Below are 20,295 nucleotides of genomic sequence, written 5' to 3'. Positions count from 1 at the left end.
GCTCTTTTTTGGAACTCCTTGGGTAAGTGTTCTATCAAATGTTGCATCTCATCCCAGTGAGCTCTGTCATATCTTGCCAAAAGCGCTTGTGAATTGGCAATGCGCCATTGGTTTGCTGCTTGTGCTGCAACCCTTTTGCCCGCAGCATCAAATTTGCGACTCTCTTTGTCTGGAGGTGGTGTGTCTCCCGAGGTATGAGAGTTTGCTCTCTTAAGAGCTGCCCCGACAACTACTGAGTCTGGAGTTAACTGCGTTGTAATATAAACAGGATCTGTTGGCGGTGGCTTGTACTTTTTCTCCACCCTTGGAGTTATGGCTCGGCCTTTAACAGGATCCTGAAAGATTTGTTTTGAATGTTTTAGCATTCCTGGGAGCATAGGTAGTCTTTGGTACTGGCTATGAGTGGAGGTTAGCGTGTTAAACAAGAAGTCATCCTCAATTGGTTCTGAATGCAAGGTGACGTTATGGAAAGCAGCTGCCCTTGCGATCACCTGTGTGTAAGATGTACTGTCCTCAGGAGGGGACGGCCTGGTAGGGTACGAGTCTGGGCTGTTGTCCGATACTGGAGCATCGTAAAGGTCCCATGCATCGGGATCATCTTGACTCATGGCAGTATGAGTCGGTGAGTGCATCAGTGGAGGAGTTGCTACTGGTGATGTGTGCACTGATGGTGGTGGAGTTGTTTTCTTTGCCACCTTTGCCTGTGGCTCCTTGTCCTTTTCGTGAAAGGCAAGTTTTCTTTTTGTTTTAATTGGAGGAAGAGTGGTTATCTTCCCTGTGTCTTGATGAATCTGGAGCCTCCTTTGAGTATAGTCTGGCTCTACAGCTTGAAGTTCCTCTCCAAATCTATGTTTTTTCATTTGTGAGGCTAATCCTTGTTCCTCTGTATAGGAACCTGTTCTCGGCTCCGAGGCTGGATGTTTCGGAACCAAAACTTTCGGAGGTCTTTTTAGGCTCCGAAGAAACCTTTGTAATTTTCGGCGTGGTGGTGTCTCGGTGTCGAATTTGTTCGGTGCCGCTGTCACGGTGCCGAGATTTCTCAGAGCCAATGTCTCGGGTCCGAGATTGCTGTGTGGGGGCATCTCGACCGGAGTCGGATGACTTCGACACCAGCGTGCCCTTTTTCGGTGCCTTGGCTCGGTCACCGCTTTTTTGGGTTAAGCCATGGCCTGTTGGCGGTGGCGTCCCCTGGGCTCTTGTTGACTTCTCGTGAGTCTTATATTTCGACGTCTTACTCACGGTTTTCGGCGTTTCTTCGGCCTCAAGCTCTTCAGAGTCCGATTCGTGGATAGAGAAAGCTTCCTCTTCTTCCTCGAAACGCTCTTGTTCTGTCGGCGTCGACGCCATCTGCAGTCTTCTGGCTCTTCGGTCTCTTAACGTCTTTCTGGACCGAAACGCTCGACAGGCCTCACAAGTATCTTCCTTGTGCTCTGGGGACAAGCACAAGTTACAGACCAGATGCTGATCTGTATACGGATACTTGTTATGGCATTTTGGACAGAAGCGGAATGGGGTCCGTTCCATCAGCCTTGAATTCACATGTGGCCGGGCCGACCAGGCCCCGACGGGGGATCGAAAAAACCCCGAAGGGCCACCGGAACTCTTCTAAATTCGGTGTCGATCTGTTGTGACTAACCCGATACCGAACGCAAACAATACTGAATTTTTTTCCGAGATTCTAACTAACTTTCCGACCCGAAACACGGAGCGAAAAGGAACACGTCTGAACCCGATGGCGGAAAAAAAACAATCTAAGATGGAGTCGACATCCATGCGCAATGGAGTCGAAATAGGAGGAGTCCCTCGGTCTCGTGACTCGAAAAGACTTCTTCGAAGAAAAACAACTTGTAACACTCCGAGCCCAACACCAGATGGCGGGATGTGCACAGCATGTGTATCTGCAGCTACACATGCCATCGAACATATATATATATATATATATATATATATATATATATATATATATATATATATATGGAAAATGTCACTTACCCAGTGTACATCTGTTCGTGGCATTAGTCTATATATGTATATATATTTTTTTTAAATCAGATGGGAAAGTGTGTAAGTCTTTAATGAAAGACCTGGTAGATGGAAGGCAAAAATTGGTGGACTTAAAGGACAAACTGACTAGGGTACACAGGAAAGAACTGGTGACCTTAGCACGCACAGAATTAATGACCAGGGGCCCACAAGTACACCAGAAATATACACAACAAATGGCAAAAGACCTGCCCGCAGAACACCATTTGGACACCTCGCGAATGAGCTTTACTAATGAGGAACTTCAAGGGTGGGAGGATGAAAAATTGTACGAAATATTACAAAATGCTATACTAAAGTTACAAAATTGGGACACACTGCTACAAGGGCTAAATACAGCACAGATACTACAAGAATTGGAGGAACAGAAATGCCTCTGAGAGAGGTGCCCACAGCTACAATAGGGGAGAAAGGCCACGTAACAACATACGTCTACGTACCATGGCTTCGCAGTGACCTGTATGCCTTCACCAAGGACTACCCGAAACTACGTGAAGAGCCACAGAAATGGTACACAGAGTTGAACAGGATAGTGGCAATGGGGGAATTTCTGTGGAAGGATTTAAACATGTTGTTCAGCAAAATAATACCACAGGATCTCTGGGAGGATTGTAAGAAAGTGGTACAATGGCCAACAGAGGAACCAGAAAGGGGTAAAGGAGGGGCACCAGGAAAAGCAGTGGAGAAAGCAAGAGAGAGGATAATTAAATACATCAAAGAAAAAGGTACCAGAAGAAAAGACAGACTGGTCAAAAATAATACATACAAAACAAGAAAAGAATGAAAGTGTAACAAGTTACTATGACTGGTTACTCCAGGTGTACCAACAGAGCAGTGGGATGAAGAACCCACTAGGAGAGGCGATGCCAGCATTTGTAACTAACTGTGTATGGATTACAGCAACCCATACAGAGTCACTTACAAACTTCACTTATGTGCTGGCAACAAGAACCAATTGACAAAGTGTTAGCAGCAGCTAGGTACTGCGCTGATTACCAGGAAAACATGCAAAAAACAGAGGAAGAAAAGGTAAAAAAAGGATAAGGTGAAACTTATGGTGGCACAGGAGAGGTTTTACAACAACAGCCAGGGATGGGGTAGAGGAAGAGGACGGGGCAGGGGACGAGGAGAAAGGGTACCTTTCACGCCCCCGCCAGGCACTACCTGTTTCCACTGCAATCAACAAGGACACTGGAAAGCAGATTGCCCACGGCTAGCTGGAGGACAAGGGGGCAGAGGGCAACAGAGGCGGCAGCCGCAGGAAATAGCACTACCACCCCCACCCTACATCAACAACGCATTTGATGCCTACCCCTATGAACAGGCATGCGATGGGTGGGGCACGCATCACGACACACCACAAGCACCACAAAGAGGACACGGGTTTCCTCCTCCTCCCCCAGAGGCAAACTTAATGGGACCGGTATTATCAGTAGATCAAGCCGGCCCCTACGTGGAGGGGATGGTGATGAGCAAAACAGTGCCATTCCTAGTAGATACTGGGACAACTAGATCAATGCTGAGAGCCCCCGATATACCAAATGCACCACTTTCAGAAGTACAAATTACAGCAGTGGGAATGACAGGGCAACCCATGGACAAATTCCTTACACAGCCATTAATACTCACGGTAGGTCCTATCACTGTTAAACACCAATTCATCTTCACTAGATACTGCCCTGTAAATTTGCTAGGTAGGGACCTCCTATGCAAGCTACAGTGTACCATTGGATGCTCACCGGAAGGCATCTTCCTGGAAAGTATGGAGAATGGGATAACATTACAGGCATTCACCCATTGCACCACAGTCCAGCAGGAGCAGTCACACACTCTTCCCCCTGAACTACAAGAAGTGGTCCCCAATGAGGTATGGGCGAAGGGGCCAAATGATGTAGGAAGAATTCTGGACTACCCACCAGTGAAAGTGTTGCTGCGCCCTGGTGCAAAGTTACCACAGGTACCACAATACAAATTGGCAAAGGAAGGAGAGGAGGGTATAGCTCCAGTAATAGAAGATCTCTTGAGACAAGGAATATTGCGGGAAACTAGAAGTAGCCCATGCAACACTCCGATACTCCCTGTGAAAAAGGCAGCAACAGGGCCCAATGGAGCCCCGATATATAGGTTTACTCAGGACCTTAGAGAACTTAACAAGGCAGTAGTACCATCATTCCCAGTAGTTCCAAACCCAGCAACCATATTGTCAAATATTCCAAGTACAGCCACCCACTTCACCATCCTGGATCTCAGCAATGCGTTCTTCTCAGTGCCTCTACACAAGGATTCCCAAGATCCTTTTGCGTTCTCATTCAGATCAAAAAGACTCAAGTGGACACAGTTGCCTCAAGGCTTCTGTGATTCCCCTTCAGTCTTCTCGGACGCTCTGAGGGCAGACCTTGCATCACTACATCTACCGGGAGGATCTACCCTGATACAGTACATTGATGACTTGTTATTGGCCTCACCATCGCAGACGGCTTGCGTCCAAGACACGGTGGCTCTACTGTGCCACCTAGCAAGGAAAGGACACAAGGTCTCCCAAAAGAAGTTGCAGTTCTGTCAAACAAAAGTGAAGTACCTGGGACACAAGCTATCCCAGGGAGTTAGGAAATTGCTGCCCGATAGGATAGCCACCATAACACAACATCCAAGATCAAAGACACAAACAGAGGTTCGTGCATTCCTGGGGGTGGCAGGCTACTGTAGACACTGGATACCAAACTTCTCCCTGATTGCAAGACCACTGTTAAACTTAACTCACAAAGATGTGCCAGACAAGGTACCCTGGCAGGAACAATGTGAGGAGGCCTTCCAAGAGTTGAAGAATTGTGTGCCGCACCAGCACTAGGTCTCCCTGACTACACCAAGGACTTTCACTTGTTCTGTCATGAAAAGGGGGGCTGCTCACTAGGGTCCTAGCACAGAAACACGGTACCTACTACCGTCCGGTGGCTTATTATTCAGCCACCCTAGATCCAGTGGCAGCAGGCCTTCCCCCATGTTTAAGAGCGGTAGCAGCAGCAACCCTCGCAGTAGAACAATCAGAGAACATTGTCTTAGCTCACACATTAATATTGCACGTTCCCCACACAGTGGACACGTTACTTACCACCACCAAGACGCAGCACCTGATAAATGCCCACCTCTCACGCTATGAGCTAACACTGCTTGCGCCACATATTAAAATAAAGAGGTGCACTACTCTGAACCCCTCCTGCCTGCTACTAACTGAGAGATCACGATGACCCAACAATAGACAATTCCTTTCATGATTGTGTTGCAGCAACAGAGAGACATACCAAAGTTAGGCCAGATTTGAGAGACACCCCATTACCCGAGCCAGAAGGCGATCTATTTGTCGATGGTTCATGCATCAGAGACCACACTGGAACAGTACAGGCCGCCTATGCTGTAGGAACGGCTAGGAGGTTACTAAAAGGAAGGAGGTTACCATCAGTAACAAGCGCTCAAGCGGCAGAACTGATAGCACTGACTAGAGCATGCAGATTGGCAGCAAACATCTACACAGACAGTCAATATGCGTTTGGTGTCACACATGACTTTGGTCAACTGTGGGCAATGAGGGGGTTCCTCACCTCAGCAGGCCAACGGATACAACATGCATCACTGATAGTTGACTTTCTACAAGCTTTACTGATGCCCAAGAAAGTGGCGATTGTAAAATGCGCAGCACACACCCCAGCAAAGGATTACGTTTCAATGGGAAACACATTTATTGACAAGGAAGTACGAAAAATTGCACTTAGTGGGTGTGAATACGAAATGGTTCAGGTAACGCCTGACATAAGAAGTAAAGAGGAAAACACACACTTTGACCCAAAAAGCGTGCAGCTACAGGCACAAGGAAAGGATTGTGAAGAATGGGAGGGGGCAGGTTGTAAGAAAAATGAAGAAGGCATTTGGGTGGGACCAAATGGGAAGATATGCTTGCCCTCCCTGCTCCTGACCTCCATGGCACGTCTCTTCCATGGCCCTTCACATGTGGGAAGGGATGGAATGATAGGACTGTTTACACAGTGCTGGTTCAACCAAAAATTCAGAAAATGTGCAGAACAGTTGTGTAAAAGGTGTACCGTGTGTGCACAATATAATACAGGAAAGGGCACCCCAACAGCACCAGGCCACTTTCCACCACCACACGGACCCTTTGAAAGTCTCCAAATGGATTTCATTGAAATGCCTCCGGTGAATAAAAGAAGATATGTTCTGGTAATAGTGTGCATGTTCAGCAAATGGGTTGAGGCCTACCCAACAAAAAATTGTGATGCACAAACTGTCGCAAAGTGTTTATTAAAAGAGCTGGTACCGCGTTTTGGGGTGCCGACTCAAGTTCAGACAATGGACCAGGATTCATCTCCCAGGTTATTCAGGGCCTTTGCAAAGGCCTGGGAATAACTCAAAAGTTACATTGTGCATATCACCCACTGGCAGCTGGAGCTGTGGAAAGGAGGAACGGGGTACTGAAGAATAAGATAGGGAAGATATGCGCAGTGACAGTTACCATGGCTAGACGCACTCCCATTGGCACTCCTTGCCATGAGGAGCACACCTGACCGCGTCACAAAACTGAGCCCCCATGAAATTATTTTTGGTCGCCCCATGAACATACCAGGGCACATGTCAGTTGCCCCATTGGCTATAACTGATGATCTCTTGTTACAATACTGTAAAAAAATAACTGAGACACTCCGTTATCTTCACCGCCAGGTGTTGCAGGGCCTTACCAGAAGAAGGTACACCACCAGAACACGGACTGCATCCTGGAGACTGGGTGTGGGTAAAGACCCACACCAGACGTCACTGCCTTCAACCACGGTGGAAGGGACCACACCAAGTCCTGTTGACAACAGCCACAGCAGTCAAGTGTGAGGGCATCACACCCTGGGTCCATACCTCACACACCAAGAAGGCCACTGGACCAAAAGACGACCAGCTGCCAAAAAAGTTGCCGACGAGAGTAATGCCAACTTCACCACAGCGTTACAACCTTCGTTCAACAAGCGCTACCAGCCAACACTGACAGAACTGCTTGTGCTACACTCCCACAGGAGTCGGAGAGTGTAAGCGGGTCCCCCAGTACACCAGAACATTGTTCTTGGACTGCTCGTGCTGCAACCCCACAGGAGTCGGAGGGTGCAAGCGGGTCCTCAAGACACCAGGATATTCTTTCAGAACTGCTCGTGCTACTCTCCACAGGAGTCGGAGAGTCAAGCAAGGCCACTTAAGTATTAAAGACATCAGGATATAAACGAACTGAATACTAAAAGTCGGCTAGAAAAATTTGCACCAAGAGGTACAGATCCCAGTCCTACGGAAGCGGCCGGTCACTAGGATCGGTGCGGCTTGTAGTCCCATTGGGAGGTGCCTCTTCCAATTAGGAATACAGCAAAAATAGGACAAAAGGGCCATCCCTCGGGTCAGTGGACTATCGCACCCAACTCCCTTAGAACTTTATACTCTGCATAACTACAAATGTCAAATAGCATTCGACGTCGCCCCGAAAATATACCGAAGGAATAGACTACTCGCGTGGCACTCCTACAGGAATAAGGAGGTACCAAAGGTTACATACCAATAGAACTGGTTGCAAGTGTTAGCCACATCCGACCACACCCTATAAGGCGACATGGATTTCAGATTACAAAGTAAGAAAAAGGAGCAGAAGAAGTGGCCTGTGGTAGTCACAGCATTACTCACCCCGGTAGCAGCTATAGTACTAACAACAATCCTGATAGTATATAAAGACGACATACATATTCCATGGCTCGACCAGGAACATTACCTGATAGTATATAAAGACGACATACATATTCCATGGCTCGACCAGGAACACTACATCCCCAAAAGTGGCCAAGGTGAAAGAGCAACCGGTGGTAAGAACAACAATATCTCAAAACAACATGAGGGTGGAGGATAAAACAAAATGGGTGAAATACACAAAATGGAAAGAAGATGAAGATTATAAGGACAATACATTTGTGCAAATGGTATCAATGTACAAAGAACTAGCAAATGTGTCTGATTGTTATATATGTACCCACCTACCGACCACTAGCCAGGAGAAAAGAAATTACACTCAGATGCCCCTCACAGAATTCGTGGCATGTAACATATTAGATAATATGTTAGGGGGAAATTTAAAAGAAATGAGAACAAGGAAAAGGGAAAAGGAGAGAATAAGAGAAAATATAAAGATAGTCGAAATGAGGAGAAAAAGGGAGGACTACGGTTTGGAAGACGAACCTTATGTAGGAAATATGCAAGAAAAATTGGTAGAAAGAGTGTTAAATAAATTGAAGGAAGAAGATAGAAGGAGAAGAAATAAGTGTAGGAGATTAGATCCGAAGAAAGGAGAAGGGAATTTATTGAATGCATTTACAACAGAAAGAGGGAAGGGTTACAGTGAAAGGGATCATGGCTCAGAACAACGAATACCATGCCTGGCCATAGATACAGAAATAAAGGCACCATGGTGTTTCAAATACTCAAGAGGTAACGCAGACACTAGCAACAACGGAACTGATGTGGGACATAGTATTTGCAATACAACATTGAGCCTGGACTACAAAAGAAATGACACAACAGGCTTGTCCATAGGCCTGACACCTCCCAAAGGAATATTTATTATATGTGGGACATCGGCATTTTTTAAATTGCCAGCAGGATGGCAAGGTACCTGCTACCTAGCATTCGTGCTACCAAAAATGGTGCATAGAACAGAATTACAGAAGGGGGAAAAGAGAACACTTGGCGGGGTGCGCAGGAAGAGGACACCAACATGGGTGGATGAGGTAATAGCAATAGAGGGGATAATAGTGACGCCATTAGGGATAGCACACTCACAATATGAAATTCACAGATTGGCTGAATTAGTGGAAGGGCTAGCCAGCAACACCGCAGCAGCCTTAGGGAACATCACTGAGGAACTCACAGATATGAGGGCAGTTGTAATCCAGAATAGGCTTGCACTAGACACCATCCTGGCAAAAGAGGGAGGGGTCTGTGCAGTGATCCATCAGGAATGCTGCGTGTATATACCGGATAACAGTGGGAATATAAGAAAGGAAATAAAGAAGGTAGAAGGAGGAGCTGGGAAAGTGGCAGATGGGACAGACATTGGAGGAATGCTGGATCGAATAGCATCATGGTTCAGAGGTTGGGGTACCTGGTTGGTAGAGGTACTAGCGATAAGGATCGGGGCACTGATAACGATGTGTGCTCATACCAGTTTGTCCATCCTTCCTGGCCCTACTCTTGAAAAAAACCTGTCACCAGAAACACACACATTACCGAAGAAAAAGATATAAGGATGACAACAGGGACGAACAAGAGGTAGAAATGAGAACAATACACCATGACCCTTAGATTTGTCATTGAGTATCAGAGGGCGGAATGTGGAATCACATTTTACAGTTCTTAGGTATGCTATGCCTGGTGGCCCCTGTGATACACAATGACAATCTCTGCACAGGCCTATCATTAAATAAAGAGGCCTACAAATGTAATTCGCTACTGCTAGGAACGCATTATGTTGCAAGGCTTGCTCTCTGAACAGCCATCATGAAATATCATCGTCATTGCATGCTAGCTGAAGCAATCTCCCTTCTGGAAAGTACCAGTCTGAGTACGTGATGTTCTCAAGTTCTGTCACAAGATGGACCATGTGATATTAGGCACGTAGGCCACCTTGTGTAAAATCCTTTTCTATGCTTTTTGCTACTATATATGGTATGATAGGAAAAACTACCTTCAGCCATAATGGAGAAATAGTCATACGTCAATCATAAGTCAATGCCAAAGAACCAATAAAACGTTGAATTATGTTTGTGGTTTAATACTAGAAAAGATTGTGTATTACTTCCTTGTATTGGGCTGTTCGTGTACAACTAGTACCGAGCATCCTCCATGTACATGTCTTTCTATTCTATCTCTAATAAATTCTTTATGTTTATCTAGAAGAGCTGGCTAACGGTCGTTTGTATCCTGGATGGGTGCTGAATAATTAGGCTTCTACAATACTTGGACCTGGTATAAGGTAATAACACCATAGGTGCTCACCACACACCAGGCCGGCTTCCTACAATCTCACCTCTAAGCTTTCCACGAAAGGGCAGTCTTGGCGAGTTGCCCTGTTGCTGCTGGTGGTGTTAGGCCAGTGAAAACCCAACCCTGCCTGCTGGTCTTCTGTTGCAGGTTCCCCCCACCTCCTGAAGGACCATCTAAACTGTCCCATTGTCCTTATTTGATTAAGTGTTTAATCCAAGGTAGTCACAAAGAGAACTTCTCCTGTGAACAGCATGTTTATGACAAATGCCTGCACCTAGCCCTTGAATCCGGAGACCCTGAGCCATGCGCGTGCCTCCTGAGGGTGGTGCGTGTGAACATCTGCCTGCTGGCAATATCCATTGCATCCAAAGCTGATGAGGCAGGAGTTGCTGATGTTCTTACACTCTTGTATGACAGCCTTCACTCTTTTCCTGAATTCCTCTGGAAGGTTCTGTATGAGGCCTTCCATTTTCTCCCATTGTGCCGACGGTATCTTTTAAAGATATTGGAGTTTGCAATCCTCCATTGTGTTGCTGCTTTCCTTTCCATCTTTCTACCCACCAGGCCCAGTCTTTTGGTGTATTTCTCTGGCAGCAGCCCTTTTCCAGCGGCCACTAAGATGGAGTCTGCTGGTACCTTGCCCTTGGATGTACTGGGGGTCCTGATTGAGGAGCGACCAACCTGGCTGCAGCAGGTTCCTTGAACGCTTCCTTACCCTTATCTAGTATGCTGGGAAGCACTGGTATGTACAGATTAGTGTTCTGTGATGGCATCAGGGTTTCTAGGTGGAAGAATGATTCCTCCCTCTGTTCGTCAAGCTGGACTCCATACGTGTCTGCTGCCCTCTTAATTCGTTCATTGTACAGAGGCAGGGGCCTCGAGGGGTAGCTGTCGACACTCCTTGGCTGATTCAGCATTGAAATTCCTCCATTCTTCGAACTGGCCCGTCTCTCCACCATACTAAGCTCTTCCTCCTCGTAGTCTTAGAGGTATTCCTGCTCGTCGGCCTTTTCTCAACCTTCTCCCTTTCTCTGCAAGTTTTCATACACTCTTCGGAGATCCTCCAGTGTGCTTCCAAACCCAACAGCGGACAAAATAATCTGGAGATGGCGATCATGCACATTAACTTCTGGGGCGCTGTCTGATGTCACACACGGAATTGACTTACCAAGAAATGGTGGTCAACAATGCTCACATACAAATCAAGGACAGGATAATTTTGGAACAAACCACTAGATGGTAGAATAGATGCACAGCATGTAAATCCAGAAAAAAAATTCATACTGCAAAACAAAGGTTCTGACCTACAGTCCTCCTAGGCAGTATCACCTGTGGTTAGGACTGACTGAGGCAGGGGCCCCCAGCCCTTCACAGATGCCCACTGCAGCATTGTAGAGAACCCCTAAGGCCCTCACATCAGGATAAAGGGCTACTACTGTACAGGAAAAGAATATCTATTGTGGTACGATACAAGATAAACATAACGTGCTACGGAAATTCTCCAAAGTCGTCAGATAATCAGGGAAGAGTGAGTGAAAGAATATTAGGAAGGCATGTGATCAAGATTCTTGGAAAAAATTAGATAAGAGCAGGATGATCCCACCCAGCTCTCACATTCCCCCACTATTGGACATGCAGACAATACTGCTTTCTTTTACCTTGAAAAAACAGGGCGTTGTGTTAAATTGTTATGAAGGTCCCAGATCATCACTAACTTGTTGTGTCTAAGATGCAGCATTTGATGGGGAGATTCTCATCATTCTGTTCTACACACTGTCAAGTAACCCAAGCTATCAGTTTTTCTACCACTAAGCAATTACTGCCGAAGTCTCTATGATAAAGTAGAAGTGGAGATAGTGGAAGGAGATGCATAAATAGAAGAAAGACACATGAAATATAAGCAGTAGGCAAGAAAGGCTGTGTAGCAATTAAGCACTAGTGAAGAAAAATGGGTCTTTATTTTATTCTGCACTAGACAAAACTGGTTACAGAATTCAATTTTTTTTAAAAAAACGTGTCAGGTATTATTTTTCAGGTATTCATTGTACAAAAATGTCTTCTGGCAATGCAGGCTGTAATCTTTCTGCAGGGTCCTCTGCACGCTGATCTGTAGGGGCGGAGTGTCTGGCCACAGGAAACAGAATCCAACACCATCATAGAAGGGAACCTTAAAAGAAAAAAACTGCTGAACTATACCAAAAATGAATAGGTGATTGGAAAAGGCATGTTTATCACAGAAAGTCCTCCAGATAAGTTACTACATCAGCTCCTTTAAGGGAGGGCCTGCTGGATAACATAGCTACCCTCAGATTTGCTTGGTTTCAAGCTCGCAATCTGTAGCCATAGCAAGCTTCATCTCAGCATACAGCTGATCGTCCATCCTCCTCTGACCCAAGCTTCACCAAAGAGGTCAAAGTTCACTTCAGTCGTGCACAGGCTGGAAAGGAAAGGTAGGTGAAGACTCAAAAGGGGAAGAAGGAATTTAGGGTTGGAAACAAAAAGATGAGAAAAATAAGGAAATCCCTGCCCTGAAAGGAAGAGAAGTATCCTTTTTGTCCAGTAAGGACAAGGAGGGGCATTAAAGGAGCAAGGAGATCAAAGCCTGAGAACTGCACATGAAGTCTGGTGATCCAATCGTCTTTCATCCATAAATATTAAAAATGTTTGCCATCTATTAGTCCTCCAGCACAATGGGCTCGCAGGTGTTGGCCAAGTGTGCCAGGGGTACGAGCGGCAGTGGCGGTGTTGGTCTCAAGGGGATGGTCGACTTCACCTTCAATGCCAAGTTAGGCCTCCGTGCTGCCCGACGCATCTCTATATGGGTAAGAGCTTTTCGCAGAGCCCTGGAAAAGAGGATTTGTATGAGACAATGTCTTATGGAAAAACACTGAGAAATTCATGCAATTAACTGTGACGGAGCCCTCCAAAAACCAATATCATAATCTAGCAAGCCATTCTTCACACAGGACTTTAGGAACATGAGAATACGCTTTTGATAAATAAAAACAGACAATTTCTTTAATATCCAGTCTTAAGGAAAGGAGATGAGGCATTCTATAGACAGAAGAGATGTTACTTGCCTGTAATGATGTTCATAAGGCTTACAGGTTTTCTATGGTTAAAGACTGTTAACATTTGTCTGTCACACAGCTCTTCAGAACATTTTGAAAGAAATTGTTTGTGCAACCATCCCACATGAAGGGTCCTTCATTTTTGCTTAAGCCTGTGATAAAGATTTAGACATTTGACCGCTCAGAACTTCAAGAAGATTCAGCATCTTATTTTAACATGGAGGTTTCACTTGTGACAAAAAATAAAATGCTCACTTCATGATAAGATTGCCCAATAACCAATTCTTCGGCGATAGACTGAAATTGACAGGTACCGTAATGTGTGTGGGGGTGGAGGATTGTGTGTGTATATATGTGAAAAAACACATTAAAAAAATCTGTTCGTGGCATGTAGTATTGTAGATGTAGATGCTGTGCATATTGCATACTTCTGCCAGTTAGTGTTAGGCTCAGATGTGTATAACTTGTTTTTGTTCAAAGAAGTCTTATGGAGTCACAAAGTATAGTGACTTCGCCTATTTCTCGTAATGCACACTGGCATCAGCAGCATTATTCAATTTTTTTCAGTGCAGGCGATGGTGTAGCTGCAGCACAGAGAATACAGAAAAGATAATCATGTGAAATGAAGGTAAAAGGTGTTAAAATCATCTGCAACAACCACAAGTGACCGGGGAGGACGGTAGGCGCATGTCAATCTACAGCACTACATGCCACGTATAGAAGCTTAAAGGGTAAGTAACATTTTGCATTCATGGCATGTGTTGCTGTAGATACCCATGCTGTGCAGAGGCTATAATGCAATCCTCCCAAAAAAGTGTTGGCTTAGCTCGAGTATTTTGCAGAAGATTGGAAACGTGTATGTATACAGCCTGGCCAACATTAGGTTACTTGCAGGCCAATACATCCACATAATAATATTTAGTGAATGTGTGAGCAGTGGACTAGGACAGATCTCAGCTAGAGGTATGCTACCCAAGAAAACCATCAAAGCTCCTCACTTGCAAGTGGAGTTTGGTCTGGGAGAGATGAGTAGGGGTCTTTTGGCTTTGGCATAAAATGCCTCTACACATGTAGGAAGCCAACGTGCTACACCTACTTTAGAAATAGCATGCCCCTTGAGCAGTTTGGAAAAATATACAAAAAATGCTGTGTCTTACAAAAGGGTTTTGTTCTGTCAATCCAGTAGATGAGCACCTTCATGGCATCCAAGGTATGAAGAGCACCCTTTGCTACAGACTCTGGATGTGGGAAGAACACCAGGAGTTTTACTGTTTGGTTGAGATGGAAAATGGAGACCACCCTGGGCAAGATCTAAGGGTTGGTCCTGAGAACCACTCACTCACAATGCAGCTGAAAGAAATGCTCTTTCAAGGTGAGAGCGTGTATTTCGCTAAGGGAAGTAATGACTACAAGAAGAGCTACTTTCCAAGAAAAAATTGTAATAAACAAGAGTGAAGAGGCTCAAAAGGAAGGCCCATTAGTCTAGTGAGTACTATGTTGAGGTATCTTACAGGACCAGTGGGGTGACGCCCGTGATAGGAGAACCCAATTGAGGCTTTCCATAAAAGCCTTAATGACTGGGATTCTGAAAAGTGTGATGCCTATTGTAGGAAACTGGACTCCTCTTTGCAGATGTCCCCCCACATTTTGCCTTCATTTGAACTACTGGATGCTGGTTTTCAACTCTGACACTGCACTGAAGCTTCTAACCAGGCCCCAGTGCCAGTGTTCTTACCCCTAACAAAATACTCAATTGTGTACAATTGGCAAACACTTTATCACCCTGAAAGTGCACTGGGTTCCTGCTAATCAGGTCCCAAGTGCCAGATCGTATCCCCAAAACTGTGCAATTGTTCCCCCAATTGGCAATATTTTTGCCCCCCCCCCCCTGTAAGTCCCTAGTAAGTGGTACCCCTGGTACCTAGGGTATGGGTACGAAAGAGGGTCCCCAAGGGCTGCAGCATGCATGCCACCCTAAGAGACCCCCGTACAAATTATATGCAGACTGCCATTGCAGAATGCGTGAAATGGAGCTAACCATTGTGAAAACACGACATTGCCCACACCCTGTGTGCAAAACCAAAATACACTGCAGGTCTTGTATGTAAGTCGCTCCAACAGCAAGGCCTTAAGAGCACTAAGGCAGGGTGAATTATAATACATGTGAGGGCATATCTGCATGAGCACATACGCCCCTGTGATGTCTAGTTGTATTGGTAGATATTGCAAGTGAACAGGGAAGTCATCTTAAGGTATGCACTGAGAGCACTGGTCATCAGGAGCTGCCCAGCTACATAATGGCTTCACTGAAACCCAAGGTGTTTGGTATCAAACACCTCGATCTAATAAATCCATACTGATGCCAGTATTGGATTTATTATGACATGAACCCAGAGGGCACCTTGGAGGTGCCCCCTGAAACCTACCAGTCCTTCTAGTGTGCTGGCTGACGGATATTGACCTGCCTGCCACCACAGATGAGTTTCTGATCCCCTGGAAACGAGAGTCCCCACTGTCAGAGGCCAGAAACAATTCCTGCCCCAGAGGAAAGTGTTATCACCTCCTACAGCAGGATGGGTAGCATACCAAGGCCTGAAGCTTTAAAGTCTCTGCCACTTTTGGTATGCAACCCTGGCTTCCCCCAGACCTGGGGATGTCATCCCCTGCCCTGAGGCCCGTTTAGCACCAGAACAGGCTGGAAATTAGCTATGTAAAGAGGTGTGTGCACTACCAGGCTAGTCACACCCCTAAAGTGGGCAAGCCTGATGTGCTCCACGAAAAAAGGGTACCACCATCTTGTTTTTGGTTGAATTAGGAATTCTAGGACAGGGTTATGCCCAACTCCTTACAGGAAGTGGTAATATAGGGGGGGGTGGATAGCCCTTTGGCTACTACCCTAAACAACCCTAAATTGAGCATTTACGTGGTCCCCTGATACCAGGACTTCAGATTCGCTTGACTAGAAAGAGAACAAGCATTTGTAATGCAATAGGTCTCACATTTGTGAGAGTCAGAGCTATTGGCATTGTAATTGACAATGTCTTTTACCCATGTGTTTTGGTTTGGTGTGTAGTGAATGTATGAACAGAGATGCAGCTGCAGCACTGTCTAGAGGACTAAGAATGAGGAATTACCACTGGGACCAGAAAAGCAGCAGTGCCTAGAGGACTTAAAATGAGGAATTACCAATGGGAGCAGAGAAGCAGCTTGCAGCATTGTTTATAGGACTTAAAATGAGGAATTACCAATGGGACCAGACAAGCATCTAGCAGCACTGTCTAGAGGACTTAGAATGAGGAATCACTGACAGGTCCAGAGAAGCAGCTAGCAGCACTGCATAGCGGTCTTAGAATGAAGAATTACCACTGGGACCAGAGAGGCAGCTGCCAGCACCATCTAGAGGACTCAGACTAAGGAATTACAGTCAGGGACCGGAGAACAAATGCCATAACCAAATACAAATACAAATCTAAACACTGAACTGAACAACATAAAACGGCCAAGCAAAATGCCAGCTATCAATTCCTGGGAGTTCCCTCCCCAAATAGAAACACATTAATTGACAATATCATCTGGTTTGGGACGGCAAAGTTTTGCAAAACTAGACTGCACCACAACAGCTGGCCATGTGCAGAAAGAATCAGCAATAAAAACCCACACCACATTTCAATGCAAAAGTCACTGACAGCACTGAATACAGGCCAATTTTAGAAACGTGTCAAAAAATGACTTGATTGTTTTATTCCACTCTAAGGTCACTAGGACCAATGTTAAAGAAAAAAAATAGCTGGGAAAGATTATAGATTGCAGCAGACATGGACAAATCTCCTGCATTACAAAAGGCACATGAGATTAATACAGCTCATGCAAATTACAAAAGCATTACTCAGGAAAGCTACACTCGAATCCTGACAAATAAGGAAAAAAAAAGTTGTAAAAACAATTGAGAGGTAAAACATTTTGAAGTAATGAGATAAATTCCTCCCAGCATCTGTGATGCTCCCTATCGCTCAATGGTGCTGCCAGATAAAAAGCTGGTTTCTGTGGTATCTGACGTCTTGATGTCAGTTTATTTGGAAAGCCTTTCAAGGGGTATTTCAATAATCCTCCTTTTCTGAAATTATGATCCTGCCTACACGCCAGCTGTATACAGCATGGAAAGACCCTCTCAGAGAAAACTTAGAGCCACGAGGCCTGCAATGGCGGCCTTTTTATATGCAGATTATTAGAAAACTGGTCTTGTTATGTGTTTGTGTGTGCGTATGGATGTCAGAATAAATACATCTACGAACATCGGTCACAGAGCTTGCTTTCTCTCAAGTGAGAAATCAGTTTAATGTTGACATGTAACGTCAGCGAAAGTAACCAAGCTTTGTTCTAAAGAATTGCGGCTGGGATTGAAGGCAAAACCAAAACCAGAAGGGAGGAGGAGCATCACACGCTGTAACAGGAAGCAGCGTGAATGTAGTGTGATGGCCAACAAAAATGTTCTCTTAAGTGAAATTGCCTGGTAGGAACTAAGCACACAAAGGAGGGACATTTCGAAAAATCCACCAATAAAAAGGAAGCATTTAAGACAAACACAACAAAGAATGAATGGCAAGAGTGGGCGTGGTTTAAACCCACAGACTGAATACAGCATGTCTTGCAGACAGCGAATGCGCAATGCCTAGACTTAACCTAACAAATGACAATGAAGAGCCGAATACGCACAAACTGTGGACCAGCTGAGAATTTGGCACAAAACCCTGCCTGCTTCTGTCCCGACAATTGTAAAGACCAGACTCGCCCTGCAGCTGTCCATCTGCACAGAGCCTTTGAGAACTTCCCCCTCTGGTCAGCATCTCCCCAGGAGTGGAGTAGCCCCTTCCTTGGACCTGCAGGCAGCAACCACGACTGTGCGGTTCTCCAGTTTTACTGACCATCCGGCACATTGAGGGAGCATCACTCAAGGAGGAGGATGCTGAGAGTCCAGGAGTACAGCCCCATCAACCTAGCCTGTCTTCGAAACACTAAGCCTGCCCGGATCTTCGCTGCACCAATATCCAGAGTACCCCAGCCAACTGCAAGCACCAAGGCTTGTTTAGTGTCCAGTCCGGACACCATCGCCTCCAACACCGACTTATCAACAAGGGAAGTCAGCGTCACCACGCCAGCACATAGAATGGCCATACTGTCTTGTTTTCCCCTCATCACCAGGTCAACCTCAAAAAGCAAGAGCCTCTAACACCACTGACCCGCTGGACAAAATACCTCTGCACCCAAGCTCCACCGCCTGAGTCCGAAACAACTAGTGGTGCTCCCTGGCCCCCGAAACCCCCAAGAACTAGCCCTCCCTTGGGTTCAACCGGACTCGTCACCCAGTCCCCACATGCAGCTCTTTTCTTCCGGGTACTGCTCCCATTGACTAACACATGGCGTCTGAGGCTACCATGGATAGGAGCACCTCTGCAGCCAGACACACCTGGGAAGGTAGCCCAAAATTGCTGGTGGTTGTAGAGACCTTGGCCCCTACTTATAAGCTATGTGTTCAACATACAATACTTAGCACTACCCTCTGATAAGCCTAAATTGCTTGCCCGCACTACCTCAAAAGCGAGCATTTGAGATTATTCTAACCCCTGTAAACCAATACAGGTCGCCTGGACTATCTTCACAGTGTCTCCTTACATTGGTACACTACATACATAGCACTGCAGCCAAATGTAGTCTGACAGAAGAATAGGCAAGGTCCGACTTTCTGCAAGTGGAGAAGGTAACAGACAATGTCCTGTGCAGAAGCTGTGAGGGTGAACATGACCAGGGAGGCAGTAGTGTGTGAACCATTCACACTTAGCTGCATAGTAGGTTCCAGTTGTCGGCAGCATTCTTCCTTCAGAACTGTCATACACTCTGCAGGTAGTTTGGAATAGCCAAATTCTAAGACCTCAGGAGCCAAATCGCAAGACTGAGCTGCTAGGATGAGATGCCAGAGAATCTATTGGTTTTGAGAGAGAAGGTCTGGCCAGCTGGAGAGCTTCTTGTAAGGGGCTAGGGAGAGTTACAGCAAAGTGGTGAACCAAAGCTGGAGCCACTCTGATAAGAATGGGGGATATCTGCCTCAGCCTCTTAACCATGAACAGGAGGGAGTGGGAGAAGTGGAAAAGCGTAAGAAAATAAGTCCCTAGTAAATGGTACCCTAGCAAGGGTACTGAAGAGGGCCCCTAAGAGCTACCACACAACTGCTGCCATTCTAAGGGGCTCAGCACCACCAACCTCATGCAGGCTGCCACTGCAGGCTATGTGACAAGGTGTAGGAAGTGGGCTCTGTATATACTATCTCAAAGTAAGAGATAGTGTGCACAGAGTCCAAGGGTTCCCTTAGAAGTAAGATAGTGGCAAGACTAGATAATTCTAATGCTCTATTTTGAGGTAGTGTGGTCGAACTGTAGGCTTTTTAGAGGGCAGTGTTAAGCACTTGTTGTACACACACAGGCAATAAATGAGGCACACACAATCAAAGACTTAACTCCAGGCCAATAGTTTTTATACAGAAAAGTATCTTTTCTTAATTTATTTAAGAACCACAAGTTCAGGATTTGAAGTAAATACATAAAATGCAAGGTACACCACACAGGTAAGTTAGGAACTTTGAATCAGAGCAGTAATATACACAATGTTAGTTAAAATGCAATAAGCTATTTTAAAAGTGCAAAAACCAACAGTTCCTAGGGGAGGTAAGTAATGGTTAGTTTTTCAGGTAAGTAAGGCACTTACAAGTTCAAGTTCCTGGGCATAGGCAGCCCACCGTTCGTGGTTCAAGGCAACCCCAAAGTCACCGCAGCAGCAACACAGGGCCGGTCAGGTGCAGAGGTCAAAGGAGGGCCCAAAACACATAGGTGCCTATGAAGAACAGGGGTGCTCCGATTCCAGTCTGCCAGCAGGTCAGTACCCGCGTCCTCGGAGGGCAGACCATGGGGGTTTTGTAGAGCATTGGGGGGGACACAAGTAGGCACACAAAACACACCCTCGGCGGCACAGGGGCGGCTGGGTGCAGTGTGCAAAGCAGGCATCAGGTTTGTAATAGAAATCAATGGAGGGACCCGGGGGTCACTATCGGTGCAGGCAGGGCACA

General features: G+C 45.9%; 1 protein-coding gene across 2 annotated transcripts in view; it reads right to left on the bottom strand.

Annotated features, from left to right (window-relative positions):
• Positions 1 to 12,049: 12,049 nt before the first annotated feature.
• The window catches only part of MTA2 (metastasis associated 1 family member 2), a 524,852-nt gene continuing 516,606 nt past the window's right edge, over positions 12,050 to 20,295 (bottom strand). For both annotated transcript variants that reach the window (XM_069207047.1, XM_069207046.1), the window contains one exon: positions 12,050 to 12,953. In XM_069207047.1, coding sequence (XP_069063148.1) covers positions 12,785 to 12,953 — 169 coding nt within the window. In that variant the 3' untranslated portion in view covers positions 12,050 to 12,784. The remainder of the gene's footprint in view (positions 12,954 to 20,295) is intronic.

This window comes from Pleurodeles waltl, chromosome 9 (genome assembly GCF_031143425.1).
Source record: "Pleurodeles waltl isolate 20211129_DDA chromosome 9, aPleWal1.hap1.20221129, whole genome shotgun sequence".
Classification (NCBI taxonomy): domain Eukaryota; kingdom Metazoa; phylum Chordata; class Amphibia; order Caudata; family Salamandridae; genus Pleurodeles; species Pleurodeles waltl.
The sequence above is the reverse complement of the archived record's forward strand: the minus strand, read 5'-3'. Positions and strand labels throughout refer to the sequence as shown.